General features: G+C 39.4%; 2 protein-coding genes across 7 annotated transcripts in view; one reads left to right on the forward strand and one right to left on the reverse strand.

Moving 5' to 3' along the window:
- Window positions 1-7,131, forward strand: part of LOC110973573 (partitioning defective 3 homolog) — a 73,792-nt gene extending 66,661 nt beyond the window's left edge. For all 3 annotated transcript variants that reach the window (XM_022224479.2, XM_087147914.1, XM_087147915.1), the window contains 3 exons: window positions 397-643; window positions 900-2,341; window positions 2,824-7,131. In XM_022224479.2, the coding sequence (XP_022080171.2) occupies window positions 397-643; window positions 900-2,341; window positions 2,824-3,169 (2,035 nt within the window). In that variant the 3' untranslated portion in view covers window positions 3,170-7,131. The remainder of the gene's footprint in view (window positions 1-396; window positions 644-899; window positions 2,342-2,823) is intronic.
- Window positions 7,132-11,174: 4,043 nt separating this feature from the next.
- On the reverse strand, window positions 11,175-26,909 carry LOC110973433 (glycoprotein-N-acetylgalactosamine 3-beta-galactosyltransferase 1-like). 4 transcript variants are annotated; one of them, XM_087147809.1, is made up of 3 exons: window positions 26,851-26,909; window positions 24,296-25,236; window positions 11,175-15,116 (listed from the first exon to the last, which is right to left on the reverse strand). In XM_087147809.1, the coding sequence occupies exons 2-3, from the start codon at window positions 25,205-25,207 to the stop codon at window positions 14,835-14,837; spliced, it is 1,194 nt and encodes a 397-aa protein (XP_087003935.1). In that variant the 5' UTR covers window positions 25,208-25,236; window positions 26,851-26,909; the 3' UTR covers window positions 11,175-14,834. The 4 variants fall into 4 exon arrangements, with proteins under 4 accessions (XP_087003935.1, XP_087003934.1, XP_087003933.1 ...); XM_087147808.1 differs by having other exon boundaries at window positions 26,700-26,894; XM_087147807.1 differs by lacking the exons at window positions 24,296-25,236; window positions 26,851-26,909 and adding exons at window positions 18,227-18,909; window positions 21,326-21,974.
- Window positions 26,910-26,935: the final 26 nt, after the last annotated feature.

The raw sequence follows: 26,935 nt of genomic DNA on the forward strand, positions 1-26,935 counted from the left end.
AGATTTCTCACGCTGTGATTGGCCAATGCGTTGCAAACTTGTGGAGCTGCACTATTGTGAATCGCCCGTATTCCTAGTTGGCTGGAATCCTACTTGACCATGTTGATTTCTTCATATTTGGTGCATTTTTATGTGGTTATTGTCGTGTCGTCTGTTTTTAGTTGGTCCATTCCTAGTTGGTCCATTCCTAGTTGGCTCCATTCCTGATTGGCCTTGTTGGTGTTTTCTTATTTGGTCCCTGGCTGTTGAGTGCATTACCATGTGGCCTATTCTTGGAGCACTGCTATTTGCTTGACCCTGTTTGTCAATTCTTTGTCATTTCAAGTCCTTTACAATCTCGTCCATTGTCATCTGGTATATTCTTACTTGGTCCATTCCTATCTGGGCACCTTTCAGCTCTCGCATCCAGGATGAAGTGCGTAAGCTGAGGGAGCAGCAGTCCCTCAAGCGCCACAAAGAGGAGAGCGAAGAGGCGCGTCAGAAGGCCCAAAGGATGCAGGAACTGAGACAACGATACCAGCGAGACCACCGAGAGAGACAAGGTCGTTACATTGATGATGATGACGATGACGATGAAGATGGTGAAAGAAGTGGAGACAAGGAAGATGAGGGATATGCTGATGGCTCACCAACATCCCCCAGAGTGAGTTGAGGGTCCATCTGTTTGTTCGCAACTCTTCAAATCTTGATTCTGAGCTGTGAGAATGATGCCAATCTTTAAAACCAAAGTTCACTTTGTTATGCTGCTCATCACTTTTTGTTAAGTGTGTTGAAAATGTCCACTCTGTTCCTGTAGGTTTTTTGTCGATGATGGGACCTTCAGTATGAGTTTTATATCTTGTTTACTGATTGTCATTGCTTTTTGAATTGCTGATTGTAAGATTGATTTTTCTATACAGAGTCCTGGGCCTCGTTCACCACATCGGGAGGGCAGACATGCCCCTGAGTATCATAACCATGACCAGGAACGGTGGGAACGACAGAGTGAGGGGAACCATCGCAGGGGGTCCCACAGTCATGATGACAGCCGGTGGCCTGAGAGACGAGACGAGTATCACCATGGTAACCGAGATGAGAGGAGAGAGCAGCAGAGGGAAAACGATGCTGAGAGCAGACATCGTTACGGCCGCCACAGTGTCCCTCCATACATGGAATCAAGGTCTCGCAATGAGCCCAGGGGTAACCCAGATCGAAATCGAGATTCTCGCACTGCCGCTGATGTCCATGCTGAGCCTCATTATGCATCAGTTGTCCGCAAACCCCGCCTCGATAGGAACCCTGAACACCCTGACAGAGACTGGCGTGGTGAGAAGACTCTGGATCGCGACAGAGCCGAAAGGATACGCGAAGAGCATCCTTACGCGTCTGTGGAGAGGCGCGATCCACAAGACCGCAGTTTGCCAAAGCGGTCACCCGACAAAATATACGACAGCCTGGATGGGAGCAGACAGCGAGACCATGTGCGAGAGGAAAGGAATAGAGAGGATTGGTATCGAAATGAAAAGAGAGAACGGGAGGATAGATATCGGGAAGAGAGATACCAGGAAATCAGGCCTCGAGACAAGAGGTATCACGAGGAGGACAGGCCACGTGACAGGAGGTATGATGACAGTAGGGCCCGAAATGATAGATATCACGATGAACGGTATCAGGACGACAAGTATCGCATTGACAGGCACAGTGACAGACACGATGGCAAAAGGGTAGATAGAAGGGAGGACCGGCATGAAGGAGAGACAGCCAAGAAACACAACGATCCTGAGAAACTGAAAAACAGTGATACCCAGGGGAAACGCCGGGAAAGTGAAACCTTGAGTCGCAAGGACAGTGACACTGCCAAGAGTAAAGAAACGCTGAAACGTAAGGATAGCGAGAAGGGTAGCAAGGACAAGAAAGCTGACAAGGCTAAGGGCAAAGAGAATGAGAAAAAAGACAAGGAGGAACCGAAGTTGACGCGGAAGAAGAGCGACAAAGACAAGAAGAAGGACAAAGAAAAGGAAAAGGAAGCCAAGAAGAAGGAGAAAGACAAGACCAAGTCCAAGGAGGACAAGAACAAAGACAAAGATGACAAACCTTCCTCAGAAGAGGACAGGTCAGAGGAGAAGAGCTCTGATCCCAGGCGAGATCGAAGAGATGATCCAAGAACCGACAAACGAGACGGCAGGCATCACGAGGACAGACGGGGTGATACACTGGACAGGAGACACCGCGGGGAAAGGGGAACCGGTGATGGGCGAGAACACCGGAGGGATGAACGATGGTATGATGAGAGACGAGAGGGTCCAGACCGACACCGGAGTCCACCTCGTGGTGACAAGTACGGCTACGGCAGTCTTGGCAGGTGAGAAATATAGCTGTGCTGTGAGAAGGGATTGTATGTGCCTGCGTGGTGTTTGCATTAGTCCTATCACTGGTCTTCTTGTTTCTGCCTTCATTTATGATGGGTGTGTTTTGTAGTAGGCATTGTGTATTGAATTGCTTTTCGAGAATCATCTGAACTCTTTTAAGTATTGTTCTTGAATTTCTTCATTTTGAGACTTTACTGATTGGCTTTTGTCTTTTCCAGAGTTCTCTTTGTGGAAGGTACTGGACTGTCAGATTAAAACCCCCCCTAAATAAACACCACATTGAGCTGGAAGTCTTTAGTAGATGTTGTGTTGAAAAGGATATTAAATTCTCAGGTTTTTAAAATTCCTTGCACCTTTTGAAATCTGATGGGTTGGTAAATGATAATTTCTTTGAAGCCTGAGAAATATGTTCGGACTGAATGTGGATGAATGAGCCAGTCACTGGTAAAATGTGCTAGTTTCTTCCCTTTTGTAGACCGTCCCGTAGGCGACCTTCCAACGATCCCAATCAACCTTACAGTCGGGGCACCAGGGAAAGTGGCTACCAGTCAGACCATGACCGCCACCGCTCAGACAATCATTACGACAACAACCACTACCCTTCCAATCATAAAGGCTATGCCAACGGCCCAACACCCAACCACTACCCAGCCGAGCGACGCCCGCGTATAGCCTCCTCCCAAAGTATTGACCACGTCCGCGATGGTGGATATCGGGAGGAGTATGGCTCGTTGAAGCACAGAAGCCGATCAGATCGACGTATGCGCTATTCAGAATCGGGTCCGGACTACGATACTGGTTATGACGCTGCCAGGGTCTGATAAGGGGACATGTTTTAACTGCAATTTGAAATTGGACCAAAAAAAGCGTGGTTTTCTTCTTTGTAGTGCATGGACGCACCGATACTGTGAAATATGCGATAAATAATCTCCAATTTCTGTCAACATAACTGCTTGTATTTCCTGACGTGGTCTTTCTGTAAAGTTTGAAATCTTTTTTGGAGAAAGATTTGCACATTTTTACTCAAAATGGAAAAAATCACAACCGCCTCAATTTCAGAGATGGGCTAGGCTTTTGAATTCAATTCCATGATAACTATTTAGCAGGCGATTGATGAGATATGTATGGATTGCTTAAAGTATAGCCATTAGGGAGTTGAGACTTTATCGTGGTCTGGCCAGTGTTCCTAAAAGTACATACAACTAGCCAGACTTCATTCCCTTTTCTACCATGAAGCTGAACATTTATTCAAACAAGAAATATTTTGTAATGAACAATGCATGAATAAATCTCTTCTCCTAAGAAATATTTTGTAATGAACAATACATGAGTAAATTTCTCCTCCCGATTGTGTGCCACTGAATTATTTCTACCGAAGCAAGGCTGAGCTGCACTACAAAAATGGAAGTTCTGTTCCACGGTACATGGGAGTTCCATTGCACAGTCACAAGAAATATCTGAACTTGTTGGTGATGAGGAATTAATTCAGGCAGAGATTTATGAAGGCACTGTAAGGATTCATTCAGGCATTGTGTAAAGCAGATCATGCATGGGTCAGATTTGTGCAGTGGAATGAATTTAAATTTGATGACGGATAATCTGTTCCATTCTGCTTGGTTTGGCCTCGTGGAATGGAACATTCTGTCTGTCTCCTTATGAGATAATTCTTACTGTTTCACTTAATATAGTCTCATATTTTTTATACGCCAAAAAGAGAACATTTTCTCATTCACTCACAGTACTATAAATTGATTGAGTACACTTGCAGTGCTCTCATTTACAGTGTACATGTATGTGCGGAACTCACGTTTATTCATTTCATACTCCAATATTGACCTTGTTTTCCGCCAATGAACGAATGGAACAAGAAGCGCACGGCATGCTGCAAAGCACAGCTACACGGTGTGCCATATTTTCTCAAATTCCAGTTTATGTACATGTATATAAACAGATGCCATCTTGTAGAATGCCTTCATCCAACCCACAGATATCTCAAAATTGTAGCCACTGAGTGCCTTGAATTATTTGCCAAAATCTGGTTCATTTGTCACAACTAGGATGCCTTTCAAATTAAAAGATGAAGGTTTCATGATGTCTCCTTCATGGTGTCATAAACATACGCGTGACTTCGCTCATGCATTATTGAGGATTGAATCTTGATGCGAGCTGGATTTGACCTCAAAAAAGAAAAAAAAAAAGAAGCCCCAGGCTTATTCTGTGAATCTTGAATTTTCCAAAGACGTTGGAACTGGAAAAGTTGTTTATGAATTTGCAAGAAAAAAAAATGCATTCTTAACCTAACAGTCTTGAATCCTCGGACAGATTGAGGTTTTTTATTGGACTGCTATGGTGATAATAATGTTGTTTTGTCATTCGAAACTTAAATGTACCTTTGACCTGATAAGGTTCCTTAGCCAATACCTCATAGTTTGGGAGTTGGGTGTATATTTGTACAAAAGTATCCTTTCTCAATTTCTTTGACTTTTTTTTTAGCTCAACATGTATTTATTTAACACAATTTAGATAAATGTACATACACATAACTTTTTTTGGGGGGGGAAGGCAGGGAAGGTTTTTGTAGTCCAAACATTCTTGGCTTGCCTAGATACTAATGTTGAGGAACGATATAATCACACAAACTTTGTCTGATGTGTACCATGTACATGTAGGGGTGATATTTTTCCAGTGATTATGGCTATCACCTGTAGTTTCTTCTGTCAACCAATGAGAATGAAGGATAGGTTTAAATGCAGTTGATTGGTCAGTTGATTGAGCACTGTGTATTATGCCTGTGTCTTGCATTCAAATAGACAGCCTGTCTGTTCACCTTAAATTTCTTTTTTATTTAATAATGTCATGATTATGTTTTGCAGTCGCTCTGCCATTTTTTATTTTGCCCCGCAAAACTGAACTGTTAAAATTGTAAGAGATTTAATAAAAAAAATTTCCTTACAAGGCGTTGTAGTCATGTTATACATACCTCAGTTCATGAGTCTTTGTAGATGTAATGATAAATGACTACAGTTGAGATGTACATGAATATTAAAAGGATACTAGAAATCTTTCCTATAAGTAAGTCAGTATCTGTTTGCTGAGAAGCTTTGGTAAAAACATGGACATGTGGGACATTCTTTGCAAGGAAGGAATGTTTGGATGAAAGAAAATGGTGGTAAGTAAGGGGTTACACTGAAGTGGAACAGTTGCATAATTTGGAGAATTCTGTGTAAAGTTGATTGCTTGATGCACTTCATTGGCCTGATTACGTATTCATTTTTCTAGTCAACAACAGTGTATTTGAATGATTTTTTTTGAGCCTTGGATGGTTTGTTTTTAGTTCATTTAACACCTTTCGGATCGTGGCCAGTACTTGTAAAAAATTTCTTCCTTGTCCAGGAAAAATAAACACTTGAAGTACTAATTTGTTTTCTTAAATATTGGGTTTTAATTACACATGGCAGAAAGAATGTGACTGAAAGCTATGATTCTGTTTTAAAAATGGCAAAATATACAGCATTGTGACATTCCACGCAGAATTGCTCAAAGATTGCTTTGCCTTTTTGCTTAAAAATCAAGCCTTTAAATGAGTGCACATTATATTTGCTTAAAAAGAGTAACTCGGAGAGATTTGATTTGATATGTAGACAATGATGAGCTTCCCCTCTCTAATTTTTGTAACAATGTGATTGGATGAGCAGAATTATAATGTACTGGACTCTTTTTTAAAAACTAATGATGCATTGTATTATATATAAATATGTATACCATTAACACAAATTAACAAGTTTCTGTTGTTTGGTTTAAAATGTTTGTGTAATTTAGCTAGCTGTTTGCTGGCTTGCCTCATACTGAAAGGCAGTACTTCAGAGAGAGGTAGTTTTGGGGAAAGACGTTGAGCTAGATATTTAAGAAGTTTGCTGACGGCGTTTTGAGAATTTTCTGTGGTAGATTTTGTGTTGGAGTGTTAATTATGCAAAATCCTGCTCCACATGATAATGAAGTCAACGCTTTGATATTTGAGAGATACATAAGCTATCTCCAGTTTTTGTTACATGTAAAATTGATTGGTGGTTTCCATATTGAATTTGCATGAAATAAATTGGATCATTTTTGAAGCAGACGGGACAGATTTTTAATGAGGCAAACATTAACATTAAGTATCTTCATGTTTCTATGAGGTTGGTTGGTTGGTTGTACTTTCTGCTTTTCATCCAAACACTCTGGTCTTCAGAGATGGGAATTTATAGGCATCTCCGGGTTTGTGGAAGTCTTTTTGATGATAATCATTATGGTCGAATCTGGCTGGTCAGTATATCTACTTTGTGTCTTGACAAAGTATCCAAGTCGTAACTGTTCCAGCTGCCCTCGACATACATATGTGCTGTGTTAGGATTTCCCAGCTCTTTCCACTTGTCTCTCTTCCCAAAAATTCAGGTCTTTTGAAAATTTTCATAATTTTGCTTGGATGGCTGAGTTAGAAGAGCACATTTGGTGTTCCAGGGAGTTTCCAACTTCTACACACATGTATTCCCTGCTAAGTTTCTTTTATTGGATTGAGAATTATGACTTGTGTTACCAAGTATTATTTTAACAATAGGAATATCTGTCAACTCGTCAATTTGTCTATTATCACCTGCTACCCTTTTGTACTATATACTGTGATATTGTAACTTGTTTTTCTTTTCTTTTTAGAGTGCCGAACTAGTTCCCATACAATGTACTTTTTATACTCGCATTAACCATTAAAATTTGCATTTTGTCTGGAGTGCAAATTAAAGTTTTGGCAGTTGTGTTTCTGTCCCACTTTTACTTGTTCAAATTGTTCCAATTTAAGGTTAAAATATGGTCTTTCTGCAAATCACTCACTCTCTGCAACTTTTTTTGAATGAAAAAAATCAAAACGTGGTGAAATCATTGCGATCAATGTATTGCTAAAAATATGTATTTCATATTAAAAAAGTTGCAAGGGCTTAAATTTGCAAAAACAAATTGTTACCGAAATTTAGCTTTTCAACAATTTAATTGGAAACACTTTTTAAATGCAAAGAAACATATGTTCATAGTGGTGAAAATCATATAGATCACAATTTCACTGAAAATATGGATTAAATTAAAAAATATTCAATGGATTGGCTTTGCAAAATATGACTTTTCTGCAAATCCCTCAGAACTACTTATTCATTGAATTGGAAGATATTTTTAAATTACGGTTGCTGTGTCATCTAGATCTGTATTTAACTGAAAACGGGAATTTCATATTTTGAAAAAATTGCAAGGGGGTTAGCCTAGCAAAATAATGACATTTGGGCCAAAATTTGACTTTGCTGTAATTCACTCAGAACCACTTTTTGATTGAATCAGAAGATATTTCGGAGGTTGGGGAGTCATTCAGATCTTAATTTTGATGTAAATAGAAATTTCATATTTTGAAAAAAATTGCAAGTGGTTAGCCTTGCAAAATAATAAAATTTTGGCCAAAATTAGATTTTTCTGTAAATCACCCAGAACTACGTTTTGAATGAATTGGAAAATATTTTGAAGGTTGTAGAGCCATGAAGATCTTAATTTTAATAAAAATAGAAATTTGATATTTTGAAAAAATTGCAAGGGGTTAGCCTTGCAAAATAATGAAATTTGGGCCAAAATTTGCCTTTGCTACAAATCACTCAGAACCACCTTTTGATTGAATCAGAAGATATTTCGGAGGTCATGGAGTCATTCAGATCTGAATTTTGATGTAAATTCAAATTTCATATTTTGCAAAAAATTGCAAGGGGTTAGCCTTGCAAAATAATGAAATTTGGGCTAAAATTTGACTTTGCTATAAATCACTCAGAACCACTTTTTGATTGAATCAGAAGATATTTCGGAGGTCATAGACTCATTTAGATGTAAATTTTGATGAAGATGGTAATTTTATATTTTGGAAAATTTCAAGGGGTTAGCCTAGCAAAATAATGACATTTGGGCCAAAATTTGACTTTGCTATAAATCACCCAGAACTACGTTTTGAATGAATTGGAAGATATTTTGAAGGTTTTAGAGCCATGAAGATCTTAATTTTAATAAAAATAGAAATTTGATATTTTGAAAAAATTGCAAGGGGTTAGCCTTGCAAAATAATTAAATTTTGGCCAAAATTTGACTTTTCTGTAAATCACCCAGAACTATGTTTTGATTGAATCAGAAGATATTTCAGAGGTCGTGGAGTCATTCAGGTCTTAATTTTGAAGTAAATTAAAATTTCATATTTTGAAAAAATTGCAAGGGGTTAGCCTTGCAAAATAATTAAATTTGAGCTAAAATTTGACTTTGCTATAAATCACTCAGAACCACTTTTTGATTGAATCAAAAGATATTTCGGAGGTCATGGAGTCATTCAGATCTTAATTTTGATGTAAATAGAAATTTCATATTTTGAAAAAATTGCAAGGGGTTAGCCTTGCAAAATAATTAAATTTGGGCTAAAATTTGACTTTGCTATAAATCACTCAGAACCACTTTTTGATTGAATCAGAAGATATTTCGGAGGTCATGGAGTCATTCAGATCTGAATTTTGATGTAAATTCAAATTTCATATTTTGAAAAAAATTGCAAGGGGTTAGCCTTGCAAAATAATAAAATTTGGGCCAAAATTTGCCTTTGCTATAAATCACTCAGAACTACCTTTTGATTGAATCAGAAGATATTTCGGAGGTCGTGGAGTCATTCAGATCTGAATTTTGATGTAAATTCAAATTTCATATTTTGAAAAAATTGCAAGGGGTTAGCCTTGCAAAATAATAAAAAATTTTGGCCAAAATTAGATTTTTCTGTAAATCACCCAGAACTACGTTTTGAATGAATTGGAAAATATTTTGAAGGTTGTAGAGCCATGAAGATCTTAATTTTAATAAAAATAGAAATTTGATATTTTGAAAAAATTGCAAGGGGTTAGCCTTGCAAAATAATTCAATTTGGGCTAAAATTTGCCTTTGCTATAAATCACTCAGAACCACTTTTTGATTGAATCAGAAGATATTTCGGAGATCATGGAGTCATTCAGATCTGAATTTTGATGTAAATTCAAATTTCATATTTTGAAAAAAATTGCAAGGGGTTAGCCTTGCAAAATAATTAAATTTGGGCAAAAATTTAACTTTTCTGTAAATCACCCAGAACTACTTTTTGAATGACTCAAAAGATATTTCAGAGGTCATAGACTCATTTAGATGTAAATTTTGATGAAGATGATAATTTTATATTTTGAAAAAATTGCAAGGGGTTAGCCTAGCAAAATAATGAAATTTGGGCCAAAATTTGACTTTGCTATTAATCACTCAGAACTACCTTTTGATTGAATCAGAAGATATTTCGGAGGTCATGGAGTCATTCAGATCTGAATTTTAATGTAAATTCAAATTTCATATTTTGAAAAAATTGCAAGGGGTTAGCCTTGCAAAATAATAAAATTTTGGCCAAAATTAGATTTTTCTGTAGATCACCCAGAACTACGTTTTGAATGAATTGGAAGATATTTTGAAGGTTGTAGAGCCATGAAGATCTTAATTTTAATAAAAATAGAAATTTGATATTTTAAAAAAAAATTGCAAGGGGTTAGCCTTGCAAAATAATTAAATTCGGGCTAAAATTTGCCTTTGCTATAAATCACTCAGAACCACTTTTTGATTGAATCAGAAGATATTTCGGAGGTCATGGAGTCATTCAGATCTGAATTTTGATGTAAATTCAAATTTCATATTTTGAAAAAATTGCAAGGGGTTAGCCTTGCAAAAGAATTAAATTTGGGCTAAAATATGACTTTTCTGTAAATCACTCGGAACTACCTTTTGATTGAATCAGAAGATATTTCGGAGGTCATGGAGTCATTCAGATCTGAATTTTGATGTAAATTCAAATTTCATATTTTGAAAAAAATTGCAAGGGGTTAGCCTTGCAAAAGAATTAAATTTGGGCCAAAATTAGATTTTTCTGTAAATCACCCAGAACTACTTTTTGAATGAATCATTTAGACTCATTTAGATGTAAATTTTGATGAAGATGGTAATTTTATATTTTGAAAAAATTGCAAGGGGTTATCCTTGCATAATTAATGAAATTTGGGCCAAAATTTGACTTTTCTGTAAATCACCCAGAACTACGTTTTGAATGAATCAGAAGATATTTTGAAGGTCGTAGGGCCATGGAGGTGTTAATTTTAACGAAAAAGAAATTTCATAAATGGGAAAAAAATTCAAGGGATTACCTTTGCAAAATGGAAACAAATCTTGAAGGTGGTGAAGTCATAATTTCACCGAAAATGAAAATATTTTGAGAAGCTAAAGGAGTAAGCGTTGCATGACAATTGAATTTGGGCTGAGAGTTTGCTTTTCCACAAACCACTATTTTAAAATATAATGCAAGGTCGTAGTCATCTAGGTTATATTATTAAGATGCAGTATTTCTTTAAAAAAGTTGCATTGGATTTGCCCTGCAAAAGAAATTGGGCGAAAATCTGACACTTTTTGAAAATTAACTTATAAATCCTTTCAGAAAAAGAATTTTTTTGAATGAAATGCAAGAGATATGCAAGATCACAGTAATCTACATGTGGGATGAAATTTTGATGAAAATTTTCATTTTCACATTATGGCAAAAAATTCTTTTTCTGCAATTCACTTGGAAATGCTTTTTGAATGAAATGCAACATTTAGTATGTTGCAGTCCTCTGGATCACAATTTCTCTGAATTTTCAGGGGCTAACAGAATGAAAAAGTTACATTTTGGCCAATCTGTATCAAACACTTGGCAATACCTGATGAAAAAGTGAACACAAACACATTCTTAACTTTGTGGTCTCTAGATCATAATTTTAATAAAAATGGAGTTTTTCAAAGACTGAAAACACTTCAGCTTGAATTTTAATCCACAAAACTTATATAAAAATGCACTCCATTGTTATTTATCTCAGGCTTGCTGTTTCAAAGAGCCATTCCAAAAGCTGGTTCAATATGTAACATTGGGGAAATTATTCCATGAGTCTAAATAAAAACAAAATACACAGGCAAAGTATGTCATTCAGAGGAGTTTAAATGGCCATTAATTAAATGTTTTACACACCTGCAAATCAATTTTCACACTTGAAAATACATCAAAGACTTCAAATTTCAATCCAAAGACAAACCCTCTACACTTAATTCCACATGTACTAAACATACATGTATCTAAGGTTGGACAGTATCCTTCAACTTTCAAAGCGCATTCGAACCGTTTTGGTTTTTGATGGATTGGGTTAGGAATTCCTGACATACTTGCTCCTACATTTTGTTGAAGAAAGAATATTTTGGTAGAGGGTTGCATTTCAGTGGGTCTGGCCAGGCATCTCAAGGCAATGCATAAAAACATACTGAGATTCAATTTGCATGACAAATGACTGATCCACGACTGACAAAAAAAACTTCACATCTTCCTCCTTTCAGAACACAAACTTAACAAATCAAAGAAACAAGAACTCAAAACAACAGTCCCTGTCCCCAGAAACAATCATCATGCTGTGCATAGTCCAAGTATTTGATGACTTTTTTCCCCCACAGGACATTGGAGTCTGGGCACAGCAATGTGACAACTAGATATAAACAACCCATCACACTGTTGTAAAGGAAGCATGGTGACTCACAGGTGTTTGCAAGCAGTGCCGAAATGTCTGCACAGAGGTGGTATTCTGTTTTCGCCAACAGAATATTTTTGATGGCACATTTCATCAAAGTAAAATGCCTCTATATAAGGCATTATGCAAATATGAATACACTGTACATGTAGTCATGAATATAACACCCCAAAGGAGAAGCATGGGCGGGGTAAGTAATATGCACTGACCTTTCAACTACTTGTTCTAATGATAGGCATGACACATGCAAGAATGTGTACAACCAAAATATTCATTAACAGAACATCAATTTTTCCTGCAAGCCTCTTTGAAGTGGAAGTTTGTCCAATATCATTACACATAGCTTAATTCTTATGAAGCCAGCACGCAAAAGGGTAAAAATGCCACCGAATTAAATTTTAAAACCATGTACAATATGCTTCCATTCACCACACGTACATGTACATATTCATGTAGGTACATGTATGTACTCACGGCACTGAATGCAAAGCAACAAATTGTCGTCGTAGGTGTATGTGGAAGATGTACTTTTTAACCCCCCCCCAACTTCTGCTCTTAGCTGTGTTAACCTACTGAAATTTGACAATGTCTAAAGTAAATATTTGTTACTTGGTAATAACATCAGCCTGTTCAGGGACCCTCTCACTGAATACGATCCCATCAATGGTGCTGATTGAGGGGGAAACACAAAGAAAAGAGAAAATCAAAGCACAGATTGGCTACTGGAAAATGTTGTTCATCTTAATGTGATCTATTCATATCACCATCTAACTCCAGCAAAATGAATGAAAGAGCAAAAATTAATGAGTAATCATGTTGATCTCTGCTCACCCTGAACTAATTAAAAACCCTGTTTACCAACTCTTAAGCAGCAAAAATACAGCAAATATGCATGTGATACTATATATAAAACCATATTCCTCATGAAAAGGCACTCCCGTTGATTCCTGCCATCAAAGGATCCAGCAAACCTCTGTCAATTCATTTTAAACTACCTGTGCCTGTCTACCTTCTGCATGAACAACTTAGTGTAGGTCCATGATGTAACTGTTTCCTAAGTCTTTTGAAAACATCAATTCACCTCTACATGTCCCCTGGCCCACACCTTACAAGATCCTTCAAAATCTAACAGATGTTTTGGACAGTTTCTGAGAGTGCAGAGGCTCAGCCAATATGGACATGAAGCTCTGAGGTCTCTTAAAATTTGAAGAGCAAACAATATACCACTGGTTTCTAAAAATGTGAAGGATTTTGGAGGATTTTGGAAAAGTTCCAAGGTTTACGATTACTGGAGTAATTAATTGCAGTAATACTGGCCATCCAAGAATCAGAACATAGAGGCGCATTTATCCTTTGGAATAAAACCATTGAACCAACCTTTTTGTTCAACGCCATCCAACACCGATACATCAAGACTGATGTTATATTTATACCTACAGATCGGAAAATTGAGTTGGCAAATAATCAACAATTTCTTAAGCACATACATGCACATATGGGCATATTAACAAAACCAAGACATAAACTTGTATTTGTTACTACTTACCAAGACTGCTTTCTTACTCGACTTAAACCACTGAACTACATGCATAACTGAAAATGAAAATACGCATAAAAATCACCTGCAAAAGTGATTATAAGAGAAATAGGTCGGATAATATATTCCCATATTGCACCCGCGAGCGATAACTTCTCTTAGTCTCTATGAAGCAACTTTAGCAAGAGAAACAATTGAAATGAAATCATTTCAGAAAGGATACTAACTTTATACAAAGTGTGGTGTTCGTGTTGAAAATACTACACATTCAAATTGTGGACTGAACCACAGGTTTGACAGTTAGCTAAGAGTCTACGATCGACGAACTGCGTATACTGCCTTGGGAGACCGTCCTCAAAAGCTGACAAATGAAGAATAAGACAATGGGAGGTCCACCATTGAACAGGTGTGCCCAAGCTGTTATCCTGTGCCAAAGGGATAATTTCTATGGTTAGGAAAATGAAGACCATGTTGAGAGGCTACGTTTGCCCCCATAACATTTCTGGTCCCTGCAACGTCTATGCTTTGGCACGCGTCTTGTCCCTGCCACAGCCGAACAAGTATGTAGGTGTAACTGCATATGCATATGTTTGGATCCAAGAAATTCAAGGCAAGCTCATTGGACTGATGTTAATAAAGGTATAAATAGCCATGAAAAATACAGAAACAGCAATTTGACCGTACATGTAACACTCACCAATACACAAGTACACTAATCTATGATAATCACATCGGAAATAAAGAACTTGGTATAATATGCTTTCTTTGAAACCAAAACACCTGTAAATTAAAACCTTAGAAAATTATACACTCTAGTGCAAAGCTGCTTATTGAGATCTAGAACTGTCTTTATGTTCCCTTTTAAAGTGATAAGAACATGATAATGCTGAGCTGAGGAGAATTTTGCCAAGAGGTAAAAAATCTTAGGATTTTCAGATCAGCTATGGGTCCAATCATTTTGGGAGGCTGATTTTTTTCTAACCTCTTCCGAACAGAGAGTGAATCACTTTGAAATCTCAATTTCTGTGGGCAAAGGTTTCCTAAGGTTTGAGAAATCCCATGTGCCATTTTAAGTGTTAAAAGTAGAAATGGAATAAACTTTGATCAGGCCAATCAACAAGGCATGCCCAAGGTTGTAAGCGGCATCACTTTTTTGGAAAACATTTCATTTGGAAATGGATGCTTGTTGCTATCTAGCATCTTTTTTATGATCAAAGGGTTTATTATTCGGGATTCCAATACATGTTGTTAAGAGTTTTCAAGGCCTCTTGTCATATCAAATTCAAACAGCAAAGAACCTGTTTACTACTGCATCAGCTGATCTGCTGGTACCTCCTGACTCTTTGATGTATCCCCTGCTTTGACCTGGGCATTCCCTGCTACCTTGCCCAGTTGGTCCTTCTGTCCGAGGGCTGGGACTTTGGCTGGTGCCTGGATGTTGGTCAGGACAGCATCCATGTTGGCTGGGCAGGTGTAGTGACCAACGCCGAAGGGTCGCATGTGGTAGATCATGTACTCCAAGAGATACATGTTGTTGGGGCTGATGTAATGGAAAGAGATGGAGTAATCTGAGCAACACTCAGGGCCCTGAAACAAAAGGTGAGACAAGAACTCGAGGTCAAAATCAGGATAAGACGGGAGAAACTCAGCTACATCAATGGAGCAAAAGTCACAGTGTCAGAGCAATGAAGATTGGCAACTAAAATATAACAATAAGAAATTTGACACACAAGGCAAGCATAAACAAAACTGACAGTGACTGCAGTGCATAAACGGCAATCAATAAAACTAAAATTTCAGGCTACTTAGGGCGAGTTCTGCAAACTCTCTTGAACACGAGAGAAAGAAAAATTGGTACTCAGTAACTGGTTTATTTTACCGTCTCTGTCGTGTAGTATGCATATTTCCAAAACCAGAATGACTTTTTGATAAGGTTTGGTATAATGTGAATTTCAGGCTGGAATGGATGGAAAGTTTCTTTTCCCATGCTGTCTCGGGTATCGCCAGCGACCACGCCTAAATTCTCAAGACATCGGCCTATTTCGATGTCCTCCTGGGCTCCAATGCCACGGCCGTTTCCAGCCCCTTTGCACAGGCCTCGGTTAGGAAAGCCTTTCTCCACAACTAGTACGACTGCTAGTTTACTGAGAACGTAGCCAGCACCACCACTCATGTATCCTTGTTCCGTGTAGCGCTTGAATCGACGGCCAAAGTACACAGGCTCGTTCGGGTTCTTGTCGGCCAGGAAGTAGCGCAGGTTCTCCAGGACAACGTAAGTGTCGTCATCAGCTTTAAGGAACCAATCGGCATCGTCCAAGTAGTTCTGATAAATGTACAGGTAGGCACCCCGTGTTTTGTACCAAAGGAAGTCACGTCCCTCGGGCGTGTCCACTTTGACTGTAGGGAAGGTAGGGTCGTCATGGGAACTGATGAAGATGACTTTGTTGCATCTGCGAGACCAGGTAGCCCGGGCATGGATTGTCTTTTTCCAGAGGTTCTGAGGTGAAGTAAGGATCCAGCATAAGACTCTGACCTGCTCATAGAGAGCATCTGCTAAGACATCCTGACCTGTGGAAAAACAGGACAAAATATGGAGACTTTGTTACCTAAACTTTTGCAGCAGACTTGTTTAGCAACAAAACAATCACAATTACAGTGTAGACACAAACCACAACTGACTACTGACTTACCGTACTCTTGTGCATGAGACTGTAACTTGAACACTTGCAATGTTCCCTTCGATATGTTGGATGCACCGTTGCTTTGGGTGTGTCCAGATTCCAGACCAGCTCCTGTCCTGCTAAGAATAGATCTCACACCTCCAGTCAGGTCCAAGTCATGAATGATGAGGACATGTGTGAAGAAAACTCCGATGAGCAAAGCAGTACAAAACTGGATAACTTTGTGAGTTGGCCTCCTGAAAAGGACACGCTTTGGTGACCGACGAGGGCAATATGGAAGCTTTGGCATACTGGTCTTAATACAGCTTTGTGTAAAGGGCACAGTCTTGTTTGACATTGAAAAACTGGCAGATCCTAGCAGAATCAGACCCTTGTCGGCACCCTTCAAGAGAAACAGAGTTGTACCAAAGACAAAGCTGCGTGAACAGGAGTCACATGAACAGGGAATACAGTACATGTAGTTCTCAACTTGCCAACATCCATCAATGATTGATTTTCTGAAGCCAATTTCTCTGGGTTATCAGTCATCTGGGTATTTTGGTCCAATGCTGACAGGCTCCAGCAGACCGATGTGTACTGCTGTTTCATATTTACGGCCTTGCATGTATAAAACCCATATTGATTTCTTTTAAACACACAAAGTATGGACAACAGAGTATACGTATACACTGTACATGTACTCTCTTAACGTTGTACACGAACTCTCTACGCTGTCTGTAACTCACTTTCACGTTTGTTGCCAAGTATCAAAGATGACTTTGCCGTGTGTACCTGTTGTCAGTTCTGTTCAAATATTGAATTTTTGATCTACCAAAGCACGTGTGTAAAGAAAACCAGATGACCTCCGAATTGATCTTTTATGATTAGGAATCGTTAAGCACCTACGTAAACAATCACTTGTTGGTAACATCCCGATTTGCAAAGCCAAAAAAAAAAAGCTGTGTGGGCCTGGGTGCCAAGTTTTACATGTACATAGTAATGTCCCAAGAGAGTTGTGTTTGTACATGAACTTGATGGGTGAATGGCTTTATGGGTAAATTGGGTAAAAGTGCTTGGAACTAGGAAAAAACTGAATAATAGGCTAGAGTTTCCTGGAGACAAACACAGCACACTGCTCAAAACATCAAAACCATCTTTCTCCATTGGTTTATCTGAGCCAACATTTCTTGCTAGAAAAGACTGCTGCCTTGGTGTATCCATTATCCCTACATGTAGCAGTCCCAAATCCTCCCATTTCAATATGATTTTACATTCATCCTAGAGGGTTAGGGCTTGTAACCCAAATGCCATACAAAGCTTATAACACATCAAAATATCAAGTTACTCAGCAAAAGCATCAATAGCTGTATGCATTCTACTCAGTAGAGAAGCAGCCAACCAACCAACCAGGCAATCAAAAAAAAAAAAAAAGTACGGTTGACTGAGTAGCTGACCCTGTTCGGCTGTCTGTAACAATCAACTCCTAGCTAAGAATAAATCTAACAGGTCAAGGTGATTACTGCTGGTATAATGGTTTTTGTATGACACAGCATGTAGTAAAAATGTAATACTACTCCCACGTCAGCAATGTCTCTCTCACGGTTTGACATTTCTGCCAAGCCTTGAACATTCCACACCCAGTTCTTTGTGTGTATCAGACTGGAGTCAATTAATTAAAGTATGACACTGAAGCCACAGAGTGATTTCTGTTTCAAAAAACAAAACTCAAGGTCCCTTTTTGTGTGTCAAAATTGACGGCTGAATTTTGTTTCATCCATTGTAATTGCAAAAGTGAATAATACTTGAACATACAGAAATAGAAAACCTTCTCTACTCTTCATTCAAAGTCCAACCTGAATTGCTACATTTACATTCGTAACATGTTTGAGAGTAAAAAACCCTGACAGGTATTTATAACCATTTGGGAAACACTGATGTGACCGGCTCCCTTTACTCCATTTGCTGCCGCAGAAATGCATACATTAATGCCCACACATCTACATTGATTGAAGTCTGAAACAGAAATCTTGTGGTTACCGCTTGGGCTGGATAGAACACGTAATTCCAGTACCAGAACTTGGCAGGCACAATTCCCTTGATCAAATGATGCTCGGGCACGAAAGGATGAAAACGTTCCCGCCCCTGGCTGTCCCTTGAGTCGCCAGCAGCCACGCCCACACGAGACAGGCACTTGCCCATTTCAACATCTTCTGCAGCGCCAGCTGCTCTCGCATCGCTGCGACAGAGATCTGGATTTGGAAAGGCTTTTTCAACAGCCAATTTCAGGGCTGCTTTACTGAGTACATATCCAGCGCCACCACTCATGTAGCCTTGTTTGACATAGGGTTTAAATTTGCGGCCGTAAAATACTGGATCATTTGGATTCTTGTCTGCTAGTAAATATCTTAAATTTTCTAGCACGACATAAGTATCATCGTCTGCTTTGAGAAACCAGTCAGCATCGTTCAAGTGATGGTCATAAACATATTTGAATGCACCACGTGTTTTCCGCCATAGGAACTGCCGACCTTCAGGGGCCTCGACTTTGACAGTTGGGAATGCCGGGTCATCCTGGGAACTAATGAAGATGACTTTGTTGCACCTGCGAGACCAAGTGGCCTGTACGTGAATTGTCTTTTTCTGGAGGTTTTGAGGTGACGTGAGGATCCAACACAAGATTCTGACTTGCTTGTAAAGAGTATCTGCTAAAACATCCTGACCTGTGGAAAGAAAATGAAATATTTATTCATTTTAGCATTGACTTATATAAACTTTGAAAATTATTCTATTATTTTAAAGTAAATGCAAAACTATGCACAGGTACATATACATTGACCTAACATGCTTTCACCTTTAACTAGCCTGAGTCTACGGCTCCAAACTGGAGTACAATGTACATTCAGAACTGTAAGGTTTTAACAACACTTCACAGACAGCCATGTACAACTTGCCATTGCAAAGTTTAAGCTACAGGTGCGTGTATTTTGATTACACCAATTTACTTTGCCATCACAAATATTTGTGCAACAAGATTTCATACCTACGCTATGATTAGTCATTGGTACACATGTACAATGTAGTTGCGAGAAGGCCGCTCATAGCACGGCTTTGAAACGAAAACAACAGGGTAACGATAGGAGCCGCGTTGCGATTGGTTACGATTATCCAGACCTCGTCTTATGCGAAAGCTGCCGTCCTATTTAACACACATGTATGTATCACCAATCGACCTTTGGTAAAGTGTACATATATATGTATACAAGTACGCTGTATGTATAACTTTTTGTTTAAAGGCATATAGGTTTTGCTATGTGAATTTGATTTTAAAAATTTGTTCATGAAAGTGAGACGTATATGTACATTTCAATGAATAAAGAAACTTGTAATAAAGTATAATTACATGATGTACATGTAAGAACGCCGGAAGAGGAATTTCCACCAGTCGTGTCAATTTGCAGCGATACCGTATCACACATCCCTGGCCCAGCATGCCGTGATGAGATCCACATGCACACACGTAACGTACATGTAAGTACATTGACATTTTAGTTGATAACCAACACCAGAGCTGCGCTTATTGCACATGAAGCTGGGAGGAAACCAGCTTTTGGTGGTGTGGACAGTAGAGGGCAAATATCAGATTTTACTTGGGAAAGGCATGTGGCTTTGGTGAAAAATTGTTAGTGAGGGATGTACTGTTTTCTTCAAAACTTATGGATGTTGTTTTTTTAAACTTTTTGGACTGAAAACCATGGTTTAGTCATGATTTTCTTAAATTGCGAATTTATAGAAATTTCAAAATCGGAAGGGGTGATATTTTCATGTTAGAGCGGGGAACAGGCAACAATTCTTTGATGGGGTGGCCATTTTTTTCGGGCCAGGTGTTTAGTTATGGAACACAATTTTTATTAATTTCCTGGGGGCACTTTAGTCTTAGGGAACTTTTGGGGGCGGGGGAATCAAAGTTCAAATTAAAGATTTCTTCTGTTCATCACTGTCCTAAATATTGTAGCACTTTTGGCAGCAGTCGCTCGTGTTCAGGCAGTATGAGAGGAATAAACACAGTTCAGTCAGGACTGGCAAAATACGGTCGTCTAAACCGGAGTCTCGTCTTATCTGAACTCGTATGACAGAGTTGACTGTACTTGTGAATTTCACTCTTTGACTAAACCTCCCAACAGACATCGGGAAAGGATGTATGAAATCTTGTTGTGCAAATATTCCTGATGGCAGAATGAGTTGGCACACTCTAGCTGAACTTTGCTAAAGTAGGTCATGTAGGTACATGTAGGCCCTACATGTACATGTATAAGTTGTGCATAGGCCTACACATGACACATAGGCCTACGCATGACACATAGGCCTACGCATGACACATAGCCTACACATGACACATAGGCCTACACATGACACATAGGCCTACGCATGACACATAGCCTACACATGACACATAGGCCTACACATGACACATACATGTAGCTACTGGTAAGGTACACGTGGTACACGTAGTACATGTAGAATTTAAAAATCTTTCAGTTCTGGAAGTCATGGAAGTAACACAGGAGTAGAGTCCAAACACCGTACGCAGGTCTGCACTCCAACTTCCAAGTTGGTTATTGGGTCCAAAAATTAAATCATGGACTAATTTCAACGGAAGGCAACACGTGCAGACGTGAAGTCCTAATTTTGAGAAAAAATTATTAAGATGCTTGAGGATGTGAACAAACATGCCAAGTAGGAGTTGGAATGGTTTCCATTCATGCCGTTTAATTGATTTGGTCAAAATAAGCTACTTTTTGTGCAGACATAGTGTGGGGCCATAGACTATGACGAAGCCTACATTTCCATGTTTAATATATTTAAGGTTCTGTTCCTTGCTCAATGGTAACACTAAACACTCTAACAGTAAATTAGACATGGTTGATTTTCGAATCAATACTAGCATGACTTGCGTAAAACTAGCCACCCCATACCATGATCATGATTACTTGTACTATTCATGCACAATATGTAGAGGTAGACAGCTGCACGATCGATATAGAGCAGCACTATGCGCTGCACATACTCACAAATTGATACAATGATCATGACAATAATGTACATACATGTATGCATGTAGTCTGCTTGCGAACCTACCGAACTGTCTAGAGTGCGTGTGACCCTTGAACGCTTGCAGTTCATGTTGAGACACGCGGTTACTATCGTCCACGATATCAATGTGTCCGTGGGGATCTTGCAGTGCAAAAATCCGCTTTCCCAGACTGTCCAGCTCCCCAAGGTTTCGCCCAAAGTCAACGCGAAGGACGACGACATACATCAAGCACAGTCCGAAGCAAAAAGCCGAGCAAAACGAGAGTAGAATCGACCGAGTTGGACTGAAAGCCCCGTTTCCGCCCGAACTTGCGGCCATCTTGAAGTCTGTTTGTTCACAGGTTGAATACTTCTCTACTCCACCTTGCAAGTTTAAAGGGTTACGGGTACTTTTGATGACATGTTACGTAATATCCGATCTGCCGGCGTCAGTTACGATCACTGTCAGTCTGTGATGACACACGGTGATAACAAACTCTCTAAATAAAATTTTCCTGCTTGTAAATCATCAATTTTATAAAAACAATTTGGTCTTTTTTAACAGTTTCAACAACTTTTATCCTTGAGGCAAACTGAGCTTTGAACCAGGAAAATAAGAAGATGAACAGAAGAATGCGAACGGCCATAGAAGGTTAAACTATGTTCCAAAAAATGCAAAAACTGAATATGGACTGGCAGAATTTTCATCTTTTCATTAAAAAAGAAAAAAAAATACATATGAGCAATGTAAGGCCAAATCCTGGTATGTCAAAGCTAAATTCAATACTTCTTATTTTCCAAAAATCGAAGAAAAAGAAAAAAAAATTATGCAAACACCTGTGAATAACGAAGTCTAAAGGTTGATTGACCACAGAACCCATAGAACAAATAGTGAATTTTCCACGTGGAGAACTGAACATGAATACGACAGTAATGGACGCATATAAACAACTACATACACGTACATGTGCATGTACATGTGCATGCACTGTACATGTACAACAAAGCTGTTTGATTCCCATGTTATAACAGCAGCTTTGTAACTGCACATTAATACAGTCAGAGATTCCAGGCCAAAAATAATGTTGTTAGAGGGCGTTTTTGAGTGAAAGTCAGTTTCAGAGGATAAAATGATGCAGCAAAATATGTGTGGTTGTTTTCGTGACACAAAGGACGTGTCAGTCAATGTACACGCACAGGTGTTGGGGGTATATTCACATGCAGGAAGTCTTAGCACTGATACCATTCGGGTGATTTAGCAAAATGGTAGAAAGGGGCAAACATTGCCCCTTTTTCCTTCCTACAATGCCTTTCACAATGCAAAATCACCCATGAGGCTAATACACACACTATCAACAGCTCAAACATGTACAGTCAGTGTTCAGAGTTAACAAGTACACTGTACAGGGTGTGAATATCTGTCTTGCCATATCCTCTACACCTTGCAGGATTCTCTGAGTTCAAAATTTGAAACTTGGTAAGACAGTTAAAAATAACTGATATGAGCAAGGGTCAAGCCTTAAACGATTGGCATAGGGTTCATGACAAACTACCTACCCTCTCCTTCCCTTTTCAGGCCTGGTGCATTTTGGGGCTTTTTTCCATCAAATCTGGAAGCAGTTTCAGGCATGACGTGAATGTTCGGAGACAGTGTTTTCATCAAAATGATGTTGTGTAAGGTCATAGATTCCATAATGTAAATTTTCCAACCAAAATTCTAAACAGATTGTAAACCTTGGGGGTGAGTTATGAAACATGGTAGGAGACAAGCAATACTTGGTGGGCTAACAGGCTAGCTAACCTCTTGGGAGAATATCGTCTCTATTGTTAAATGTATGTATTCACTGGCATTAGTACTGTGCAAATGAATGCAGCCTACACCTAGGCATGAGTATGCAAGTCATGGTACACAGTGCAAGTAAACAGTATGGCATAACACCAGGCATACATGTACACATCAATGTTTATCAAAGTTTCCTATCTTTGTCAACTGTTCTGGAGATGTGAACATGTAACAACACTTTATAGTGCTCTGATAAACTATAGAATAATCAGGTTGGATGCAATCAGTCTATCTGCACGACTGCACAATCACCCCATGCCATCGGTCAGTTCTGTGGACAATCTGAAACTTCACTTCTCCTTTCTCAAACTTTGGGTGATCTTCTGGTTCGATGGCAGAAATATTAACGGATCATGTCACAAGGCTGTGCAACAGCACAGATTGACCATTAGAGCCGCGCACCGAAAAATCCATTTAAAATGCAGTCAAAAGTTTGAGATTATGATCACAGTTCTGAATTAAAGTAATGAGCAATTCTAGACAGAAGTGAGCATTATTCTGATAAGAACAATTATGATTTGGGAATCTATAAAACCCACAATTTGTACAAAACAAATCACCACAACAGATGGCCAGGGGTGAATTGGACAAGGGGTGAATTGGTGTGGGTGAGCTGGAAAGGGACAGAATCCATCATTACCAGGGAGAGAGGAAGTCAAATTGAAGGCAGGGAGTCATGTTTGTGTGCAGGGAGCTCGGAAGGGCAACATTTATTATTGGATAAAATTGACTGAGTGTGAGCATGGGAAGAAATCCATACCTGACTAAGGGTATGAACTTGAGAAGATTCAATGAGGGTATTAAACAGAGTAAGTCCAAATCCTCTGATACTAGTCTATGATGAACGATTGGATGGGCTACATCTGTACCACTTGGTGGTCAGGGGAATGAGAGGTGACTTGACGGAAATGTTCAAGACACTAAATGATCTCTAGAGACGATATCCAGGTCTGAAGACTTGTCCTCCATGTCTCACAACACAAGAACCAGAGGCCACAAATGCAACCTATTAAAGAAAAAGCTTGTTCAACAAGTAATTAAATATTTAAAGAAAGTCACTGAAAAGAGTTGAGGTGAATTGTTTGATTTATAATAATTTAATATACAGATATCCCTTTGTTTTCTTGTTTAACCCCAGCAGTACATCCTACGCTGATTGTCTGACAGGTAACGATGCGTAAAATTAAACTTACCTCCTTCTCAGGGTGTCGGATGTACTGCCAATACCAGGCTGTGTAACCCTTTGTATTCATTGGCAACTTGTGATCAGGAACTATCATACGGAACCTCTGAACACCATCGAGGTCTATTCCTTGGTAATCGGAAGTGGCCCCTGCGGCTTTGAGACATGCCTCCATCTCTAAATCATCAGCTACACCTCCAAAAGCGGGCACGTAGTCTTGCAGAGTTGGACCGATCAATGCTAAGGCTTGCTTGCTCAGGGCAAAGACTGAGCCGCCTGATTTGGGTCCACTGAACACATGACCGATGTAGTTTGGGATGTTGGCTTGGTGCATGAGCAGCAGATAGCGCAGGTTTTCGAGGACAGGAAATGAGTCGTGTCCCGTCTTAAGGAACCAATCAAACTCACTGTCCAGGAAGTGGTCATATACATAACGCAGCCCTAGCTTGGATCTTGGCCAATCAGATTTGCCCCCTGGTAATTTAATATCAATTGTTCCGATATCGCCGTTTTGTACACTGCTAAGAAAAAGCACCTTATTGCAATGTTTTGTCCAAGTGGCTTTGGCTGATTTGCCATAGTTACCAATGTGGCCCTTCTGTAGAAGTACAAAGCAAAGGATCTTGACTTTGTTGTACAAAAACGTACTATTCAATCTCGGGTCAAAAAGATCCCGCCGGGAGTCAAAGTTCACTGCTTCAGCCGATAGCCCAGCCGGTGTCTTCTGCTTTGAGATTTCATTTGCTTCTTTTGGGAACCTGAAATAGACACATTGCGATCCCGTCAATGTGGGCCTTGCCGGGCGTTTTGGCACAACAGTCTCCTTGTCTCTGCTGATGGCTTGAAACTTGCTGAAGATGATGGCAGTTAATACTCCAGCCGTCAGACCAAGGATCATGGAGATAAAGCTAGTCAGATTCATCCTTACCAACCTCTTCTATCACTGACAACCTTGGAAAATCAAGAAAAGAAAATGACATGTACGGGATTAAAACAAAATTTTACAATGAAACCAGGAACACTCCTGGACTGAGCTTGAAGTCGCCATTTTCTTCATGTTACAATTTAAACTGTATGTTAACATGCCAGAAACGACGCGCCAGCCTAGCAAACCATTCACAAAAACATTCAGTTTCTAAACGCACTTGCCAACGGCTGTTTCCTGAGCAGTGCAACGTCCAGTGTACAACTCAATGTGGTCATAACTATCAAACACTGTGTCCATCAGGAAACAGTTGTTAGCATGCATGTGCAGACAATGCACACTTTTTGTGAATGGTCCCCTGGCCCGGTGCATTGTAACTTCCTCTCTTGGATATTGAAATACACTTTGAATTGTACCAGGCCCCTAATATGACGAAGATGGTGAATTTGAACTCAGCTGACTAACATTTCTGCATGTGAATAAACCATACCACCTTCGCCGTAATCTTTGATTCCCACTGAATCCCAAAGTGGGCACATTAGACAGTTTCGGGACTGTTCAGTAGATAATTTTGAGGATTTTGTCTCAGGTGTATAAAAGAGCTATAGGTACATGTATTTGGGTGAAATGAAGTAATGGGATGGAACCTAAGGAAGGTAGGCTACTCTACCATGTCGACCACCACCCAACCATGTCCAATTGTTTAAAATGATGATTCGTAGAGTCCAAGTTACCCCAACTAGGGGGCCTACATTTTCCATAATTCCTTGACCCATGAAGACTTGATTGAAACAACATGTGATAGAGGCCTAGGCCTAGTCTAGCCCCAGACTGGGGCCAGTCTACTGGACTCCCTCTGTATCCTAGGCCCCACAGCGAAAATGCCTTCTATGATCCGAACTTCTGTTTTATCACTCGTAATGAAGATGTGTATGCATCAATGCAATGAATGCGATGAAAACAACAGATGTCATATATTTTCATGGTCATGTCATCATTGTGCGGGATGGGGATTGGATGAGCGAATGATGTGTGCGCCACACATGCCGCGATTTGTCTGGCAATGAGTTCACACTTGATCCCAGGCATCGTATGCATTTCGGTTTATCATTCATCAGTGTTCATTGGCATTGTCATGCTTGGGAGATCTACGTAATAACGCTGTCTGGTTCCCAGACCAAATAGGCCGAGATCCCGATTGTGTTTGGTATCGGTCGGCAAAGTAAATGAATAATGGCCCAAATCGAAACCAAAATTTCACGGACTTCTAAAAATTGGAAATGGCTTGATGGGGTGAGTGATCCATACATGCAAATGGGATTTCATAGAAGGCATTTTTGCTAAGTCCCCAATTTTTGAATGGACCGCTGTGGCCGGGCCTAGGGTACGGATGGAGTCCAGTAGACTGGCCCCCAGTCTGGGGCTAGTAGTAGTACAAGTAGGCCTAGTCATGCTCGTTAAGAATTCAAGGAAAACATTAACTTCTCACCTGAATAAACACCTCTGGTCGCTCTTTATTTAAAAAGTGTGACAGTGAGTAAAGCCCATCGTTATGTCAAAACAGGAGTTTACATTAGCATGATTAGTATAAAACATGAGTTAGGCTGGTGAGCAGAATCATAATGTGCGTGAAAACACACCGGGACTTTCGTGTTCGGTCAGCATCCTGATGTGAACGTGTGTGTCTCTAGCTCTGTCAAGTGCTAGTGCAGTGTACATGTCATA

This window comes from Acanthaster planci, linkage group LG17, assembly GCF_054643075.1.
Source record: "Acanthaster planci isolate LZ-2023a linkage group LG17, COTS_SCS, whole genome shotgun sequence".
Classification (NCBI taxonomy): domain Eukaryota; kingdom Metazoa; phylum Echinodermata; class Asteroidea; order Valvatida; family Acanthasteridae; genus Acanthaster; species Acanthaster planci.